This window comes from Neofelis nebulosa, chromosome 5 (assembly GCF_028018385.1).
Source record: "Neofelis nebulosa isolate mNeoNeb1 chromosome 5, mNeoNeb1.pri, whole genome shotgun sequence".
NCBI lineage: Eukaryota > Metazoa > Chordata > Mammalia > Carnivora > Felidae > Neofelis > Neofelis nebulosa.
In genome coordinates, this window is record NC_080786.1 from 101,655,586 (window position 1) to 101,674,180 (window position 18,595).

General features: G+C 33.0%; 1 protein-coding gene across 1 annotated transcript in view; it reads right to left on the bottom strand.

Annotated features, from left to right (window-relative positions):
- The window catches only part of NECTIN3 (nectin cell adhesion molecule 3), a 135,448-nt gene that overhangs the window by 70,975 nt on the left and 45,878 nt on the right, over positions 1 to 18,595 (bottom strand). Inside the window, exons 3-5 of the mRNA XM_058731477.1 lie at positions 16,754 to 17,050; positions 13,740 to 13,857; positions 9,895 to 10,046 (exon numbers count right to left, since the gene is read on the bottom strand). Of these exons, the coding sequence (XP_058587460.1) occupies positions 9,895 to 10,046; positions 13,740 to 13,857; positions 16,754 to 17,050 (567 nt within the window). The remainder of the gene's footprint in view (positions 1 to 9,894; positions 10,047 to 13,739; positions 13,858 to 16,753; positions 17,051 to 18,595) is intronic.

The following is an 18,595-nucleotide window of genomic DNA, read 5'->3' on the forward strand; positions in this document are numbered from 1 at the left end:
GAAACAAATACATACATTTAGGAGGAAGAGGGGGATGATTTGCCAATATACATCAGCAAGTGCTAGTGACTGGTTCTATAATTCATATTTTTCTCATTAAACCTCAAATTTACAAGTTTATTCTAATTTTTCTGTATATTTACCCGTCTGAACAACATTCACTAGTAGATAACTAAAACAAGATGGGCTAGAAAATTCTTTGTATGGATTTTTGGCTGACGTATCTCATTTCTAAAAACGGTACTCCAATACTAATTTGCCCACATTTTTCCATATACTGAAATGCCCTTTCTGAACTACATTTAACTGCGTACCATCTTTTCATTATTATTCTTATATTTAGGACATAAAGCATTCAAACAGAACTATGTATGCCACTTAATGTACCCAAATCCATGTTCGTATGACATCATAAGAACTGTCCTCCAGAGATGAAAAAAAAATGTAATAATTACGTTTAAAAGGCATGTTTTTATTATAACTCTTGTATGTATTTTGGACAAAAATACTGACCAGCTAATTAGGCTCTTCCACACAGCATGTTCACTGAGTTTACTACCACAGTTTTAGTGCAACAAAATATCTTTGAAAAGCCACTCTACAGTAATTATGGCAAGGCTCATTAAAATGCAGAGGTAAAGATTCCATTTATATAGAAACTTAGAAAACAATGTTTGAAAAGGAAAGATGTTTTATCAGGCTGAATATTTTGTTTTGTATACTAAAAATATATATAAACATTTCTTGAATTAGTTTTATAGTCAATTTTCATGTAGTATCATTTAGTGGTGATAAATTTTGAGAGGTATATGTTTAACAAACATTATACTTGAGATTATAGTCTTAGGTAAACATTTAATACACAATGCCAAGGTAGTTTCCTTTTTTTTTTCCTTTTTAATTTTTGTACCAAAAAAGTCATACATTTAATGTTGACATTTCTTCTTACCTGTGTGCCTCAGACCAATAAAGTACTCTGCATTAAAATTTAAATCTTGAGACAGTAGTACAGCATTGAAAAAAAATTGTAAAGCAGCTCAGATACATTGAACCCAGATTTTACATTTTCATTTGTCAAATTAGAATATAAAAAGTAAGCTTGAAAATCAAGTTGAAAAAGCTTATTCTTCCTCAAGAAAAAGTATGAACAATCTGAAAATGATCAACTAGTATGAATGAAACATTGTACATAGGTAAGTCACGTTTAGTGGTTGCTAAACATACCACTCCCTCCTGGAAATTACGGAACCATCTACATGTGAAACTAAGTCATCTTCATTGTCGTCATAATGTTCATCGCTGACGAACTTCATTCCCATTTTTAGATCTTCATAATAATCCATTGGTCTTTCAAACCTACTGAGATTTTCTACATTGTTCCACTGCGTTTTTTCAGGCTCTTCTAAATAGTCTTTCCGTATTAGATTGTTCACTGGATTTTTGTTTTCTTTTTTCACACTGTCTGGGTAAGAATCAAGCTCATCTTGTTGGAGAACATCTATTTGTGATTCTTTTTGCATATCTGATGGTGGAATGTAGTTCTTGGCAAAGTAGTCTCCACGAAACGTCCGTCTTCTCCTATAGCAGAATATTCCAGCCAAAACACTCACAAGTACTATGAAGAGAGCCCCACCCACTACACTAGCAATGATTGTGCCAATTGTGTCATCCTTAATTGTTGCCAAAGTTGACAATGGGAAGGGCAATTTTTTTGGTTCTGTTGCTAGATCCTCGATGTCAGCAGTTGAGGGATGCCACTGAATTGTAGGCTGAAGGGTGGTAGTGGTAGGAGGATCTAATGGAAACAGTAAAGATAGACAAGACACAGAAAGGCAAAGAATGTCAATGCAGGCTGATTTGGCAGCAAGTTGAAAAGACAGCACAGTTAATGAATATATATTCATAGTAATAATAGTTTTTCATTCTTAAGATCAGAATGTGGTGGTACTTACATATTTTTAAAAAATAAGGAAACTGGCATTTAGTCAGTTACCAATGAGGTAAAAGGAATATAAAATGGTCTATGATGTAAATCCTGAATTATTCTATTCAAAGCTTTAGCATGATCTTGTACTCCAAGGAATACTTTTTTTTTTTAAATAAAGAATATTACTTAAATGTCCTATATACAGCTGGCTTAAGAATTACGATACCAAAAAATTAAGTAATCCAAATGTACATTTTCTTAGCCAGAAGAACAAAGAAATAAAATGAAAGAATAAAAAAATTAAAGTATGTTTCTTAATATCCATATTGACCTAATTTTACTTTTGTAAGATCTGAACTTATCTTTAAAAGAATGAAAAACTATAGATTCTTGTTAAGTGGCCATAGTATAAGCTGCTGGCTTAATAATTCTCTCAAAAATATTTTCCTTAAGTAAAGAGAACTTTTAATTTTTAGGAAGGACATATGTAGTACATATCATTCTTTAGTAATTTGAAAATAAAAAGCATACATTTAAACTGTGTTAGCCAAATGGGCTATATCATCAAATGAAACTAACAGACAAAAACAAAGTAAAAACATGTTATAAAATGTTATAAAAATGTCATCGCCATGTCTATATCCCATGGGTAAGATATCTGAACATTTAGGAAATTGAAGAATTTCAACCGTATCTGTAAAATTTATTGTCACATCACTTTAGTATGAAGTATCAAAGAGCAGCTAATATTTTAGAGAGAACATTCTAATAATACTTAAATATTAGATGCAAATGATCCTGTGTATTGCCATTAGATTATAGAGTAAATAGCCATTAATATTAAAAAGCAACTAAACATAAATAATAAAAATTAAAGATTGGTTAATTCTCAATTAAGTGGTATTTGTAGGTCATGTTATATAAAACTCTAGAGTTTGAAGAAAGGATGAGTTAAAAAATCTTGAATTTCTTCTTTGATAAAAAACAAATGACCCGAATGATAATCTCCTACAATTAATTTTTAAATGAGTGGTACTGATAGAGCTTTTAAAAAAAATGATTGTTAGAAAAATACTAAATCTACATGGGGTAAGTTATTCTAAAATTACAAGCTAAAGAAAAATACTTACTGAAACAGGTTTCATCACGGAATGCCGTATGTATAGAATGTGGTAAAAATTTAGCAAGTACAATATAAAATTTAACAAGTACAGTATAACTAATTTCCTATGAGTGTAAACCAATATAACAGGCAATCCTGTCAAGTACTTTGAAGTGAGTATTAGTCATCATATTATATGTAAGTGAATCAAGAGGAGTTTTAATTTCTAAGACCATATTATTCACTAGCTGAACAAACTCAATCCTAAAAAAAATTGTGGAATTGTAGAATCATTTGTAGTATAAAAGTAGTAAAAAGTAAAGCCTCCTATCATATAATGCAACCTCACAGAACCAGGATATTAAAAAATTAAGTTAATTAATTAAAAATTAATCATTTGTAAGGCAACTCATGAGAAAAAGAAAAAAGTACAATAAACTGGCATCACCAGGTTTAAACAGAAGTACAAATCACTGAAATAATTATTTGTAATTCACACATTTTTGTGCACACAGATTTTAAGTTTTTGATAGGTCTTAATGAAATGCCACTTTTCTCAGAACAATGCATATACCTGAGCTCTCACCAAGCACAAATATATATAACTCATTATTTTTACTAAGTATCCTTAAAAAAAAAAATCACTGACATTTATTTCTACTTGCAACATTCTTTGTGTAAACACAGATGGATGACTACTACTTCACTCAGATTTAACAAAATACAGCTTTCAGAAAATCTAACTACCAAAAAAAAAAAAAAAAAGTAACAACAACAACAACAACAACCTATTTAAAAATTTTATTTAATTTTGTCAGTGGTTCTAAAAATTTTTTAACCTGCCATCCCCTCCTCAAACACTGCTAAAAATAGCATAGCCTCACTATTATGATTCCATGAAAGAGGGACTGTTGCTAATACTTATTTTGTATTTTAAGCAATGGACATATGACAAGTACCCAAAACATTTATTCATGCTTTCTAATTCTTGCCCTGCTCCAAGATAATTACAATGAGAGTTAGAATTTGCGTAAAGAAACAAAAGGACTATTGTGTAATCACTAACAGCTACTTATTTATCATAATTTAAAATCCCTTCCAACAGCATTCCTTATTTTTTCAAACATTGTTTTTTGATATTATTTGTAGAATGTGTGATAAATGAGCATATAACAAAAGTAATCAACTAGTAGAGACTCAGTTCTCTACAGTCACATGAAGAAATTCGTTTTTCAAATTAATGAGTTCTGCCAAATAGGAAAACAAATTAGTGCAGTAAGGCCTCTGTAGCTACAAAGCATATTTTAGCCTAATAATTACTGTGCTAAAATAATTAGTTGATTTCTTATTTCTTTTACACTTATATGAATTGTTTAAACAAAATCTAGGAATTCTAAAGTTTAAAGATTGCTAGTTAGGTGTGGATTCTTATGCCAGATATTATGCCTAGGTCCTAAAATCAACAGGATTCAAAAGTCAAGATTTGTATACCAATATACTTTGAGTTTATGGCATGGGGGAATGTATGTGATACATAAAAATTTGCTTCTCTAAGTATAGACGCTGGCGAGGATGTGGGGAAACGGGAACCCTCTTGCACTGTTGGTGGGAATGCAAACTGGTGCAGCCGCTCTGGAAAACAGTATGGAGGTTCCTCAAAAAATTAAAAATAGAACTACCCTATGACCCAGTAATAGCACTACTAGTAATTTACCCAAGGGATACAGGAGTGCTGGTGCACAGGTGCACATGTACCCCAATGTTTATAGCAGCACTTTCAAGAATAGCCAAATTATGGAAAGAGCCTAAATGTCTATCAACTGACAAATGGATAAAGAAGATATGGTTTATGTATGCAATGGAATACTACTTGGCAATGAGAAATAATGAAATCTGGCCATTTGCAACAACATGGATGGAACTGGACGGTATTATGCTAAGTGAAATAAGTCACTCAGAGAAAGACAGATACCATACGTTTTCACTCATATGTGGACCTTGAGAAACTTAACAGAAGGCCATGGGGGAGAGGAAAGAGAAAAAAAAGTTACAAACAGAGAGGGAGGCAAACCATTAAGAGACTCTAAAATACAGAGAACAAACTAAGGTTTGATGAGGGGGCAGGTGAGAGGGGAAAGTGGGTGATGGGCATTGAGGAGGACACTTGTTGGGATGAGCACTGGGTGTTGTATGGAAACTAATCTGACAATAAAGTATGTTAAAAAAAAAATTGCTCCTCTAGTCTCAAAGAGAAGTAAGAAGTATCAGGGAAAAACACACACCAAAAACAACTAGAAAAACACAATTTCCAGCAGTCATTTAGTACTGTATAAAGATTCACTGTACCTCCATGAGGAATAACTTAAATTGAATATTGCAATCTTGGATCAATCACATCTTCCAAAATCTTACACTTAGCAATGTGGATGAACTGTATTAGAAAATTACAACTTCCTTCAAACAGAGTGGCTAACTCTACTCTGGTCTGACTAGATCTTTTAGTCTCCAGTCATAAGATATGTTCCTTTTATAAATATTTTAAAAAATCATTTCTGAAATTGTAAAATACCAATTTTAATACTGAGGTAAATATTTTTTTTCCCTAGAGGGAAAAGGATTTATTTATGTAACTTACAATAAAAAAGATCAATAACTTGATTGTTTGCTCTTAGTGAATTACGGCTTTTTATTCTGATAAAAGCCTACTAGGCTTTATTAGTCATTTTGGAAAGGCAGTAGTATATCTAGGATACTTAATATCCTCCAAGAAGTTCTCAGCAAAATTAACTAAACTCAACATAGTATACTGTATTAAATATTAAAGACTCTGGATAGAAAGGCAAAGTCTAATTCTTGATGATAGCTTAAAGAAAAGCATCTTATAATGCTATCTTTCTGAAGTACTTAGCAATAATTAACTGATTTTTCATATTTACCCAATATTCTATTCCCCCTCTTATGAGACTTAGTAGAGGATGATCAAAAAATGTGCACAGTTTATCACCAGTGTTATGTTCTTTACCTTGTCAAAGAAAATAAAGATACATAAAAAGCACATTCTGGAGTTTTAATTTTTTCCTGATGGTTTTCTTCCTGATGTTTCTTCTCAAACAAATATTTTCATACATGCAAGAAAAGTTTACTAAACACCTATCACATGCCAAAAATTATTGCAGATGGTGGGGACATAGTAGTGATTAAAACAGATGAAAGGACTTATGTTCTAATAGAAGTAAAAACAGCATATAAATAAAATATGAACATTTATGTGGCCATAAATACTGTAGAGAAAAATAAGGCAGAGAAGGAGATAGAAAATAGTAAAGGGGTGAGAAAAAAGTTTCAATTTTCAGTTTTAAATATAGTTATGAAGGTGATACTTGAGCAAAGACCTAAAGGAAGTGAGGGAAAGAGGTGTAAGGATATCTAAAAAGCTTTCCAGCAGGAGCAACAGCATGTCAAAGACTCTTGAGGTAGCAATGTGCCTGTTATGGTCAAAGAATAGCAAGGAAGCTAGCAACAAGGCCGAGGGAGCAAGAGATATAATAAAAGATGAAGTCAGAGAGATAATCTAGGACCAGAGCATGTACAGACCCTTATAATAGTCATTGAAAGATTTGGTTTAATTGAGGGTAAAATGAGAAGTCCACAAAAGGTTTGCAGGAGAGAAATGACATGATCTGACATGTCCTTTATAAGGATCACTCTGGCTGCTCTTCTAAGGATAAATTAAAAGTAGAAAGAATAAATGGCTGTTTTAATTGTGAAGTAAGGGTTGGGGCACCTGGGTGGCTCAGTCGGTTAAGTATCTGACTCTTGATTTCAGGTCAGGTCATGATCTCAGGGTTCATGGGAGCAAGCCCTTCATTGGGCTCTATACTGACTGCACAAAGCCTGCTTGGAATTCTCTCTCCCTCTCTCTTCCTCCCCTGCTCCACACACACACATTCTTTCTCTCTCCGTCTCTCTCAAAATAATAAACAAACAAACAAACAAAAAATAGTGAAGTAAGGGTTGCTGATGGTTTGGGTCAGAATACTCACAACAAAAGTGGAGACATAGTAAGGTTCTGCATACAACATAATGGAAGATCTGTTGATGGACTGGGTGAGATATGAGAGAACAACTGAAATCAAGAATAAGCATCAAGGTGCTGGTGAGGATGTGGAGAAACAGGAATCCTCTTGCACTGTTGGGACTGCAAACTGGTGCAGCTGCTCTGGAAAACAGTGTGGAGGTTCCTCAAAATATTAAAAATAAGAGCTACTCTATGGCCCAGCAATAGCACTACTAGGAATTTACCTAAGGAATTTACCGTATGCTGATGCATAGGGGCACATGTACCCCAATGTTTATAGCAGCACTATCAACAATAGTCAAATTATGGAAAGAGGCTAAATGTCCATCAACTGATGAATGCATAAAGAAGATGTGATTTATATATTCAATGGAATACTACTTCGCAATGAAAAAGAATGAAATCATGCCATTTGTGGCAACGCACATGGAACTGGAAGGTATTATGCTGAGTGAAATAAGTCAGTCAGAGAAGGACAGATATTATATGTTTTTACTCATATGTGGATCTTGAGAAACTGAACAGAAGACCATGGGGAAAGGGAAGGGGGAAAAAACAGTTACAAACAGAGAGGGAGGGAGGCAAACCACAGGAGACTCTTAAATACAGAGAACAAAGTAAGGGTGGATGTGGGGCTGGAGGAGAGGGGAAAGTGGGTGATGGGCATTGAGGATGGCACTTGTTGGGATGAGCACTGGCTGTTGTATGTAAGCTAATTTGACAACAAATTCTATTCATAAAAAAAAAGAATAAGCATCAAGGATTAAACTCTGAGTAAATGTAAGGATGGAGTTACCAATGACAGAAGAAAGGAGGGAGACTGTTAGAGGAAGAGGGCAAGGGGCAGAAGATCAGGACCTCAGTTTTGAATGTTAAGCCATAAATGCCTATTATATTTCTTTTTTTTTTTTTTTTTTTTTTTTTTTTTTTTTTTTTTTTATTTATTTTTGGGACAGAGAGACACAGAGCATGAACGGGGGAGGGGCAGAGAGAGAGGGAGACACAGAATTGGAAACAGGCTCCAGGCTCCGAGCTGTCAGCACAGAGCCCGACGCGGGGCTCGAACTCACAGACGCGAGATCGTGACCTGGCTGAAGTCGGCCGCTTAACCGACTGCGCCACCCAGGCGCCCCTACCTATTATATTTCTACAAAGAGTTAGTGATCTTTAATAGGCAGTTGGACACGTAAGTCAAAAGTACTGGGAAATGGACCCACAATGCCAAAAGATATAAATTTAGGATATCATCAACAGAATCAGTATATATAAGAATGCCCAAATTGAGCCTCAGTATTTAAATGATTACATATAATACACTGAGCCTGAGATTTACAAATAATATCCCATACCAAACTATACAACAGAAACACAAACAAAAAGTAAGCCTTCCTCAGGTAACTACGTTTTAAATATACATTCCCTGTGGCATTAAGATCCTTTAAAAAAAACAAAAACAAAAACAAAAACAAAAACAAAAACCTTTAAGGAAAGAAAGGGAGACTAATAAACTAATATTTAATCTCAATCTGATTTCCACCAAAGCACTGCTGCTGGCAGAAAGGGCTAGCAAGGGATGTACACAGCTCTAAGCTTCCTGTGAGATTCATGCAAAAATATATTTGCATCATGCCTATCATGTGCCAGGCACTAAGTGCTGAGTATTCAATGGTAAATGAAGCAAATGCAAAATGCTTAAATGTGAGGATGAATAATAAGTACACAAGTTAAGCATAAAACTAAAAATTGTGGGAAATGCTAAGAGAAAATAATATGAGGGATTGTTTCTAGATTGAGGGATCAAAGATGGAGAATATAACATTGAAGTAAGTTTAAAATTTCTCTAAAAATCGAACTTACTTAGTTTTAGATCAGAACAGAGATAAAAACCTTAGCTATATCCATTACGTAATTACCATACAAACCTGCTTTTCTCAAGGTTCTCTTCCTTTTTCCTTTAATTTTCCATTTTTTAGACATGAAGATTGCTATATTCTTATAGCCAATAAGGAGATGCTCGAAATATTTTATATAATTTTTACAACTGAGCATTCCATTAATAATTTGTTATAGCCACACCCATGAATAAATGTATTTTTAGCTCTAACAGTATTTTGTGAGTATCCAAATTTATATATTCAGTCAAATGAACAGAAATGTTCCTTGTAAAATAAATGGGATGTGAAAAATCTAAGTTCTTAGTTGCTTAAGGCCTGGTAATAAGAAACATCTTAAATTTTATTTCATTAGCACATTTTCAATAGCATTCCTACTTAACCTCTCAGTATTCCAATATGATAGAGTTCCATATTGAGTGACAAAGTATGTTCTTTAATAAGCCAGGTCATCAAAGTCAATATCCCATTTTATTTATGAGACACTTGTGTTGAGTGACAACCAAAAACAAATAAACAAACAAACCCAGTGTAAAGATGTTCTCGGTGTAAAGATGTTCTCGGTGTAAAGATGAGAGAACCTAGAAAGGTACACACTATCTATAAAAGGAATACTTAATACTATGTAACTGAAAAATTAACTATATGCAAAGGTCTTAAAATGTATATAAGCTTATTGCATAGACTCTTTGACATTTCTTTAAGTAATGGCACTTTACATATGTGTTTCAGGCAGGGCTACTTTATTATATCTCTTTTAGATTATTTGGAAAACCTCACACTGAGGAATCTGTACCTTAGCAAATATAAATTGCCAATGAGAACACAGTGTTATTATTACTGCTGTTACAGGAATAATTTCGTTAACTCATTTCACCAGTAGATAGTAACTTACCTGAAATGTAGATGACCTTTTGATCACTCCTTTGACCAAGGGAATTGGTCACTTTACAGACATAAACACCAGAATAATTGAAAGTCAATGGATGGACAAAATGAAGAGTATTGTCTGAAGCCAATAAACCATCAGGCCACTGTCCATCTAACCTAGATTTTAAAAAGCATGAAATTATTTTATGTATCGTCAGACTTTATTCACAGACAGCTATTTAAATAAGATACCACACTTTTGAGATATTAGTAAAAGAACTGGCATTCTTTAGGTAAAATTCACTATGAAATGAAAGCATATAAGATGTGAATTGTCAATAAAAATGAACAGACAAAAATCCACGAAGAATACCCACTCTTTCAGGAAAAAAAAAAAGTAAATAAATAACCATTCTTTCAAAATACTAAATGACAGAGGTGGAAGTAGGCCAACATATTAGAATGGGAAAGAAGGAGAGAAAAAATTATGTGATTTTAAGACTCAAATTCAGAAAATTGGAAAATTAGAAAAATGTATTATTTGAAGACATACAGTATCAAAGGAATTACAAATAATTCTCAGTGAATACATCAATTCATGATATATCTATAAATTCCTTGATGAAAAGTCAACTCATTTAAGTACATAGTAATGTTTTAGCACCTTCTGTAACATATTTAAACAGCATTATTTCATACTGAGCAAATTTATACAATGCCCCATCCAAAGAGGATTAGTTTCTAAAGCATCAAAAAGGGTCTTCTTATAAAATAATCTCAATTTTAAGGTGGGCATCTGGGACAGTAAAAACCAAGACACCATTTTGGCATCAATAAAAACTTTTTAAAAATAGATGTCTATACTAATTTGGCTCTAAGACGTCCTGTTACACATTAGCATAAACCACAATAAGAATAAAATCCCACTGCAACTCTAAAGCCATTCACTGCAATGGAACTAAGTATACTGTTATACATCATATCGCCAAATTTAGGGTACCAAAAAATACACCAATTTATTTTGAAATTATTTCTAAAGTCCATGAGTAATTTTTTTAAGAGGACAAAAAGTCAAGCAAACCCAGGCACTCAAGTATTATGGTTTGAACTAAGATTTTCAAAAAGTCCATTCATTCATTCACTTGGCTATCCATTACTTAGTTACCAGTAGCTTACTACTAATCATACTCTACTCTGTTAGTGTTGCTGAGATTCACAAGTAAATAAGATCAGGTTCTTGCTTTCAATGATCTAAGTATATAGTAGAAGACCAACAACTAATTACAAAGGGAATAAGAATAAAAAAAAAAAACAACAATAAAAAGGTAGAAAGAAACAAAACCAACACTGGACCATAAGAGGAATGATTTTGTTCTTCAAATCCCAGGGTAGTAGATAAAAGAACAATCAAAATCTTTTACAGTGCTGGAACTTCAATTTAGCACTGAAGAAAAAAGATAATATTCTCACATGGCTTAAAAAACAGAAACACCCAGCCTTCTTCTAAGAAGACTTTGAAAAGAACACTAGTACAAGCACACGCTTTCAAAAGGTGAACATTTTCTAGGAGGGTGAGAATGAATATGGAGTGTATAAATCTTACCAATTATCTCTCTGCACTTTGAGGCCCAAATTCTAATCCCTTTAATTCTGAGAAATAGAAAAATGGCTTATAATCCTTTAAAGTTGCTTATTCAAATAAGCCATAGTCATAAAAATCTAAATATCACATTAAACTCACAGCAAATGACATGCTAAGCACTTTCTATGCTATTTCACTTATGCTACTTCGTTTATATTCATTGTCTCTACTCTCACAACTCTATGACACACTTTTATCAGTGAGGAAACAAAATTAGAGAGATTAGGCATCATACTCAAAAAGACATCTAGGAATGGAACTCAGAATTGTATAACTTTTAAAAATAACCTATCACACATCTTAACCAAAGACTGTTTCTCACTTTTAGGAAAATGTAAATGAAAAAAACCTTCTCTACTTTAAAAACTATATCTTTGCTTAAAGACAACAGATGTATCAAATATACTGTTTCCTTGCTCCCACAAAATCCCACCTAAAACAAGGGTAAAGGAATTGAAAGCTATTAAAAACCCACAAAGAAAAACAAAACAGGAGACACAATTCATCAGACAAGATGTTTCAACAAACTTTCAGAAGACGGAAAAGAGATGGCAAAAACAATACATGCTTTAAGCCATTCAATCAAGATTGATTTTTATCTCTAGGGGACAACTGGCATGTCTGGAGACTACAGGGTTGGGGGAGGAGGGGCATAGTTTGAGGCCAGGGATGCTGCTAAACATACTGCAATTCACAGGACTGCCTCCCACAACAAAGATTTATCCAGCCCAAAATGTCAATAGTGCCAAGGCTGAAAAACTCCACTCTGGGCTGAAGAAGTGCTTCCAGAAGGCATATGAATGGGAAGGCAGCCAATGTGCTCCAAAGAACCCAAGATTTGGAGTTTGACTCACTGTACTACAGAAAGCCAGAGTGAAGCAGAGGGCTAAGAATTAATGAGATTAGTTGAAAGTTGAAAAAAAATAATGGACTCCTCTCAACTCTGTACAGATACTAGACACTTTTGATTTAGAAATAAGAATGAATTAAAAAAAAAAAAAGAAAGAAGAATGAATTAATATATACTCAATTAAAAACAAAAAAAAAACTGGCCATGAAAAAAAAGACTTTCACTCTTCCTAAGTGACATCTGAAGCTTCTCCAGGCAAAGAATCCTCTCTACCTGATCACTCTAAATGGAATCTACTAATGAGTAATTCCCACTCTAAAGACAGAGTTTCCATTCAGCATTTTATTTTAATACATCACTGTGAAACGACTGGACAACTGAGAAAATTAAGGAATATCTACAAAATGAAAGACCAAACAAAAAACAAAAGAACTTGAAGCAGAAAAAAACTCTGAGGAAATAATGTTAGTACTGTATTCTTGGGAAAAAACAAAAAGACATTATATCCATAAAATAAGAAAAAAATGCTATGAAAAGAACAGAGAAATAAGAAAATGCTCTTAGAAATTAAATACACCCCCAAAATGTTTTAAATCAGTAAGTCAATTAGGGAAAAAAAAAATCAAGGAAATCTAGGAGAAACAAAAAATTGTTTGAAAAATAAGAAAGGATATTTAGTATACAAAAAATAGGTCTGGTAAACCAAAAAAAAAAAAAGGAGGGAAATGACCAAAAAGATGAGAAAATTATACACAGTTGACAGATACAAGTCTCAAGACTAAAGGGGAGCCCTAAATACTGAGAAAAATGAGTGAAAATCTTAGTATAACAGTTTGAAATTTCACAGATAAAGAGAATTAAGGATATTCTTTGAGGCTACGAATTCTTAGCCTCAAGGAAAACAAAGATCTTAGACAAAAGAAAACAATTCCAGTATACTACTTAGTTCTCAGTAAATAGTATTTACTTGTCATAGGGAGGCAAACACTGACTACAGAGTTTAACTAAAAGTAGCTGAATTTCACTGGGACTCATAAAGGTAGGAATATGTGTATGGGTATGTTTGTGTGTGAAGGGGTAGATATAAAATTAAATTTTCATCTGCCACAATAGTCAATAAATAGTATTAAGAAGTAGCAATTTAAGACCTATGATGGTAACTACCAGAAGGAACTGCTAAAAAGGAGCCTCTGAGAAACAGAACTGCAGGGATAGAAAGGTAGGGGAGAGGTGGGACAAGAGAACACTCAGAAATGCTTAATTTAATTTTCAACTGTTACTATGATCATGTATTACACAGATAAAAAAAATTAATTATGCATTTAAGAATACTTTTCACTTTATATAATTTCTCTTTAGAAGTATCTGACATTATTACCTGCTCCACACAGATTTGAAGGGTGGTGGATTTGCATCAGCATTACACTTGAGATTAACACCTTTTCTTCCTACAAACCAATTCCCATCATAGCCTGTTACTGAAACCTCAGGAGCATCTATAAAATAAATGCATAACAGGACAAATTATCTTTTGTTAGTGATAAATGCAATATATAATGACAAAGCATTAAGATAATAGACTGGAAAACAGTAGTTAATATATTAGTTGACTGAAACTGCACGAATGTACAATGAGTACCCAAACCCTAGGCAGCTGTAAGCATGTACAGTTCTAGTTATTATGGGCACTGAATGTAACAATATTCACAAACCTATAATCACCAAGAACAAAATATAAGAGTTTTATTATAAGAAACACAGATATATAAACAAAGGAAATACATTACACTGCTTACTTGGATGAGACGTGGCATTTAAATACCAAGTCGCCATATAAAACTGTCTTAAAAAATGTTTAATCTGGGGGCGCCTGGGTGGCGCAGTCGGTTAAGCGTCCGACTTCAGCCAGGTCACGATCTCGTGGTCCGTGAGTTCGAGCCCCGCGTCAGGCTCTGGGCCGATGGCTCGGAGCCTGGAGCCTGTTTCCGATTCTGTGTCTCCCTCTCTCTCTGCCCCTCCCCCATTCATGCTCTGTCTCTCTCTGTCCCAAAAATAAATAAAAAACATTGAAAAAAAAAAATTAAAAAAAAAAAATGTTTAATCTGAAAGAAAATATCCCCTAAGAGATACAAAATCAATTACAGAGATTAGACTCTCTGTATTATAATTAATATTCTACGGGTAAGTAGAGATGGAATGTGACATAAACTTTCTAAGGCTAAAATTAAAACTAAAGTAAGTTATCTATGGCCTCAACTGTTCTAAAACATGAAATTTTATCCATTGCACCCAAACATCCTTTGGTATATGTGCAACATAACATAATTAGTTAAATGAGCAATTATCCATACCTACTAGCAATACAAATTTATGCCTTCCAACTACACAATCCAATACTAACCATTCATTCAACCATCATATTGTCTAACTCCTAATAAGTGGCAGGCACTATTGTAGGCATTTGGTATACATACAGACTCTGTATTCATAAAACGTATTTTCTAATAGCTTTTAATAAAGAAGGGAATAATTTAAAAGTATGTGACAAAAACCTATTATGAGAGCCAAGAAAGAAAAGAACAGGATGATACAGAGAAGATAAGAAGGGCTTAATTTAGATTGGGGATGGGGCTGAGGAAGGTCATGAAAGGCTTCCTAAGGCAATGTCACTTTATGCATGGTACAGGGGCCCTGCTGTGAGTTATACAGTAAACTAGATAAATAGTACATGACCAGGTGGGAAGTTACAGAGGGACCAGGTCAGTTTAATTCTGGCAGGGAAGCTTGATCTACTGTCAAGCAAGGTTTACAAAACAGTGGTAAAAAATTAAACTTTTACTAAGGAATAATTAACTACCTCAATAATTTTAAGAAAGAAATGCCTGCCTCATAAATGCAAAAATTAACAATCATTTTTATAACTTAAAATTGGTACCATAAAATGTTACTGAAAGAACAGTACAGATATCTGTGTGTTTACCTTCTTTTACTAAGAGGAAGGAACAAGTACTAAGTAAGGTATTCCCAAAGAATACCTCCAAATTTTGATATGAATTCTGGATATAGGATTTTATCTCTTTAAACTTTGTTCACATGTTTTACAGGTGCCAATTAAAGAAAAAAAAGTCATGAGTATTCTAACATTTAAAGAACAAGTCAATAAATCTAAGCCATAATTATATGTCTTACATTAAAAGAAATATTTTTATATATTTAGGATTGCATTCAAGCAAACACCAACCAAAAAAGAATAACATACATAATACAAATTGAAGAAAATGTCAGTCATTACTAAATACAAGGAAGGACAAAATATATATGAGGAAAATATTAATAGTACTTACAATTGGGATCTGAATTTTACAAGAAAAAGGAAAAAGTTAAGTCTGTGAAAGTAAGGTAGGAAAAGGAAAAAGAGAAATTTTAATTGGATTCTCCAAAGAAGTGAAAAGAAGGTATCTGCACTCCAGAATAAAATGGTAATAACATTCACATAAGATTAAGTTCCCAAGTTCAACCCTATAAATGTTGAAAAAGATTCTCAGAATTAGCTTTAGAAATCATTACACCAAGTGCAATGAATATGTGCAATTTAAAATTCCATGCATGTCATATCAAAAACAAAACACTAGGAATGAAAACTATAACACCACCTATTCATTTTCATTATCCTTGTTATAAGCTAGCTGCATTACCACTTTTTCTTCTCAAAATTTTTAAGTGCTACATAAAGAACATAACAACTGAGAAAATGTACAGGAAAAAGTACACACACATACATATATACATATACAAACTTCACACACAAGGGAGCATCCCTTAACCAAAAAAAAAAAAATATAAGACGGGCCAAGCTTTGAACTTATCTACAATGGTTATGATCCCAATGATATCTTTAAAATACTGTCTTACTCTATAACATGATCAAGAAAATCAGAGGAGAAACAATAATAAAAAACATAGGTTTTCACTCTAATTAAAATGCATCTAGGCAGTGAAAGATTTTTGCTGAAAACATCATGGGTGGTATCAATAAAACTGAGTAACAGCTATATTAATTGGATCAGAGAAGTTTGTCTCAAAGTATTGCACATTTTGAGGTGTAAATATTTCCATAATTTGCTTAAGTCCAGTCTAAAAAGGATAAGATTAAATAATTTTAAGTTGGCGCTCTCCATCTTTACAAACTAAGAAAAAATGTTCTGGTTAAATGAAATTTCCATGAAAATATTTTTAAAAATTAAGAAAGAAAAGGTCAACAAGGAAAAGCTGTAAGAATATCTGAATACTAAATATTCAAATTAAAAAGTCTGACATAGAATTATGTCAAAGGAAGAAAATTAAAATAAAATGCATGATATGTTTCAAAAGCAGATGTTATCATTTACTTACACTGTATATCTAATATGAAAGAATATCGGATGTCCTTTTCCAAGGCTGGATGTTTTACAACACAAGTAATTCGCCTTCCTCTAGCAAATCTGGTTGGAAACAGCTTATACTGACTGACAATTGTTGCCGTTTCATTTGGAAAAGAAGTTGTAGTGGATTCCATTTCACCAAGATCACCTTCCCAGTCAATGTGTGCAACTGGTTTTCCAGTGGCTGCGATACAAATGGCTGCTACCGTTTCATTTCCTCCATCAATTAAAGAATCTGGCCCTTTTATCAGGCTCACAGTGGGTTCAACTGTTTAAATTAAAAAAAAAAAAAGTAGTTACATTTCAATTAAGAATATATTTACATCCTTCCAAGCCATATCTAACCATATTTCATAAACTTAGAAGCAAAGGCCTATAAAATCTACACACACACTTTTAAGTAATACCAACATCAACTGGATTCTTGGAACAAGAGAGGATCATAAGCCAAGGCAAACAAGAAGCTAAGGAAGACTTTATAATCTTGAAGACGGTTCTCCCTAGCAGAGATACGTTTTTCTTTACAGGGACCGATGAGTTCTCCCCAGTTAGTATATGAAAATGTCCTGTAAGTTGGATCATAATTTCCATTATGAGATTGTAAGTACTATCACTCTGCAAGGGGGAAGAATGTAGTTTTTAGACATACAGCTTCATTTTGCAGCAAAAATGTTTACAGAAAATATAAATTAAGTTACCAGTATGGAACCTACATTGTTAAAGTATAATGTCAATAATAGTTATGCTTAGAAGGTAGATGACATTACCTTTTTCTAGTATAAGAAAGCTCCTCAGCAGGTGAAAAGTAACCTTAATGCTTAGGCCCTTTCAATCTACCTTCCATTATACTAACTATCTCTTCACATTTTCCAGCAAATTTTATGTGCTTCTTTCTGTATAAATTCCTCAGTCTCACTTCAGGAATTATTTGGCTCAAGCCTATAGCTTATTCTGTATATTAAATTTTTATCCCAATAACTTTTATTCATTTCCAAAATTTCCAACTAGTTCTTTCAGTGCCATCTGTTCTTGATTTGTATCTATTTTTTTTTGTTTCATAATTACCTCAAGGCGTATTGATATTTTCCTTATGTATTTCCCTATGTATTTTACAAGATGTACTGCTGTAAAATAGCAATGGGAAAAGTACATACAACACATGTAATGAACACTTTATAGTAAACATCTATGTAACCACCATACATCTTAATAAAAAAAAAAAAAAATAGCACCTCCCAAGTTCCTCAACATGCCTCTTCCTGACCTTGACACCTACCGGCCCAAGTATGAATCCATTATTGGAAATATATTTTTGCTTATTTTTCATGATAGGTCTACAAGCAACACATGCAAACCTAAAAACAGTTGCATTTTACCTATTTCTGAACTTTACACAAATAGTATTGGACTATATGCATTTTTGTAACAGTTTTTCTTTGACTCAACTTTGTGTTCCTGAGATTAATTTATTTGAGAACAATTAGCCTTAGTTTATTATTTTGGAATTCATTTTTTTAACTTTTAATTTTTAGATCATTTAAATTTACATGCAATTGTATAAATTATTAATTTTAACCGCTGTACGGTTTATTTACCATTGGACATTGGCGCAGTTTCCTGTTTGGAGTAAACAATTTTATAAGAAACATTCTCATTCATGTACCTTGGCATATTTGTGCAGATGCCTCTCTAGTCTGTCCCTTATAGTGGAATTAGTACTATTTTTATTTTCAATTTTACCAGATAATGCCAAAAAAGCTTTTTAAGGTAACAAATTACTCCCAATATTAGAGCTCCTCTTGGTCCAAAGACT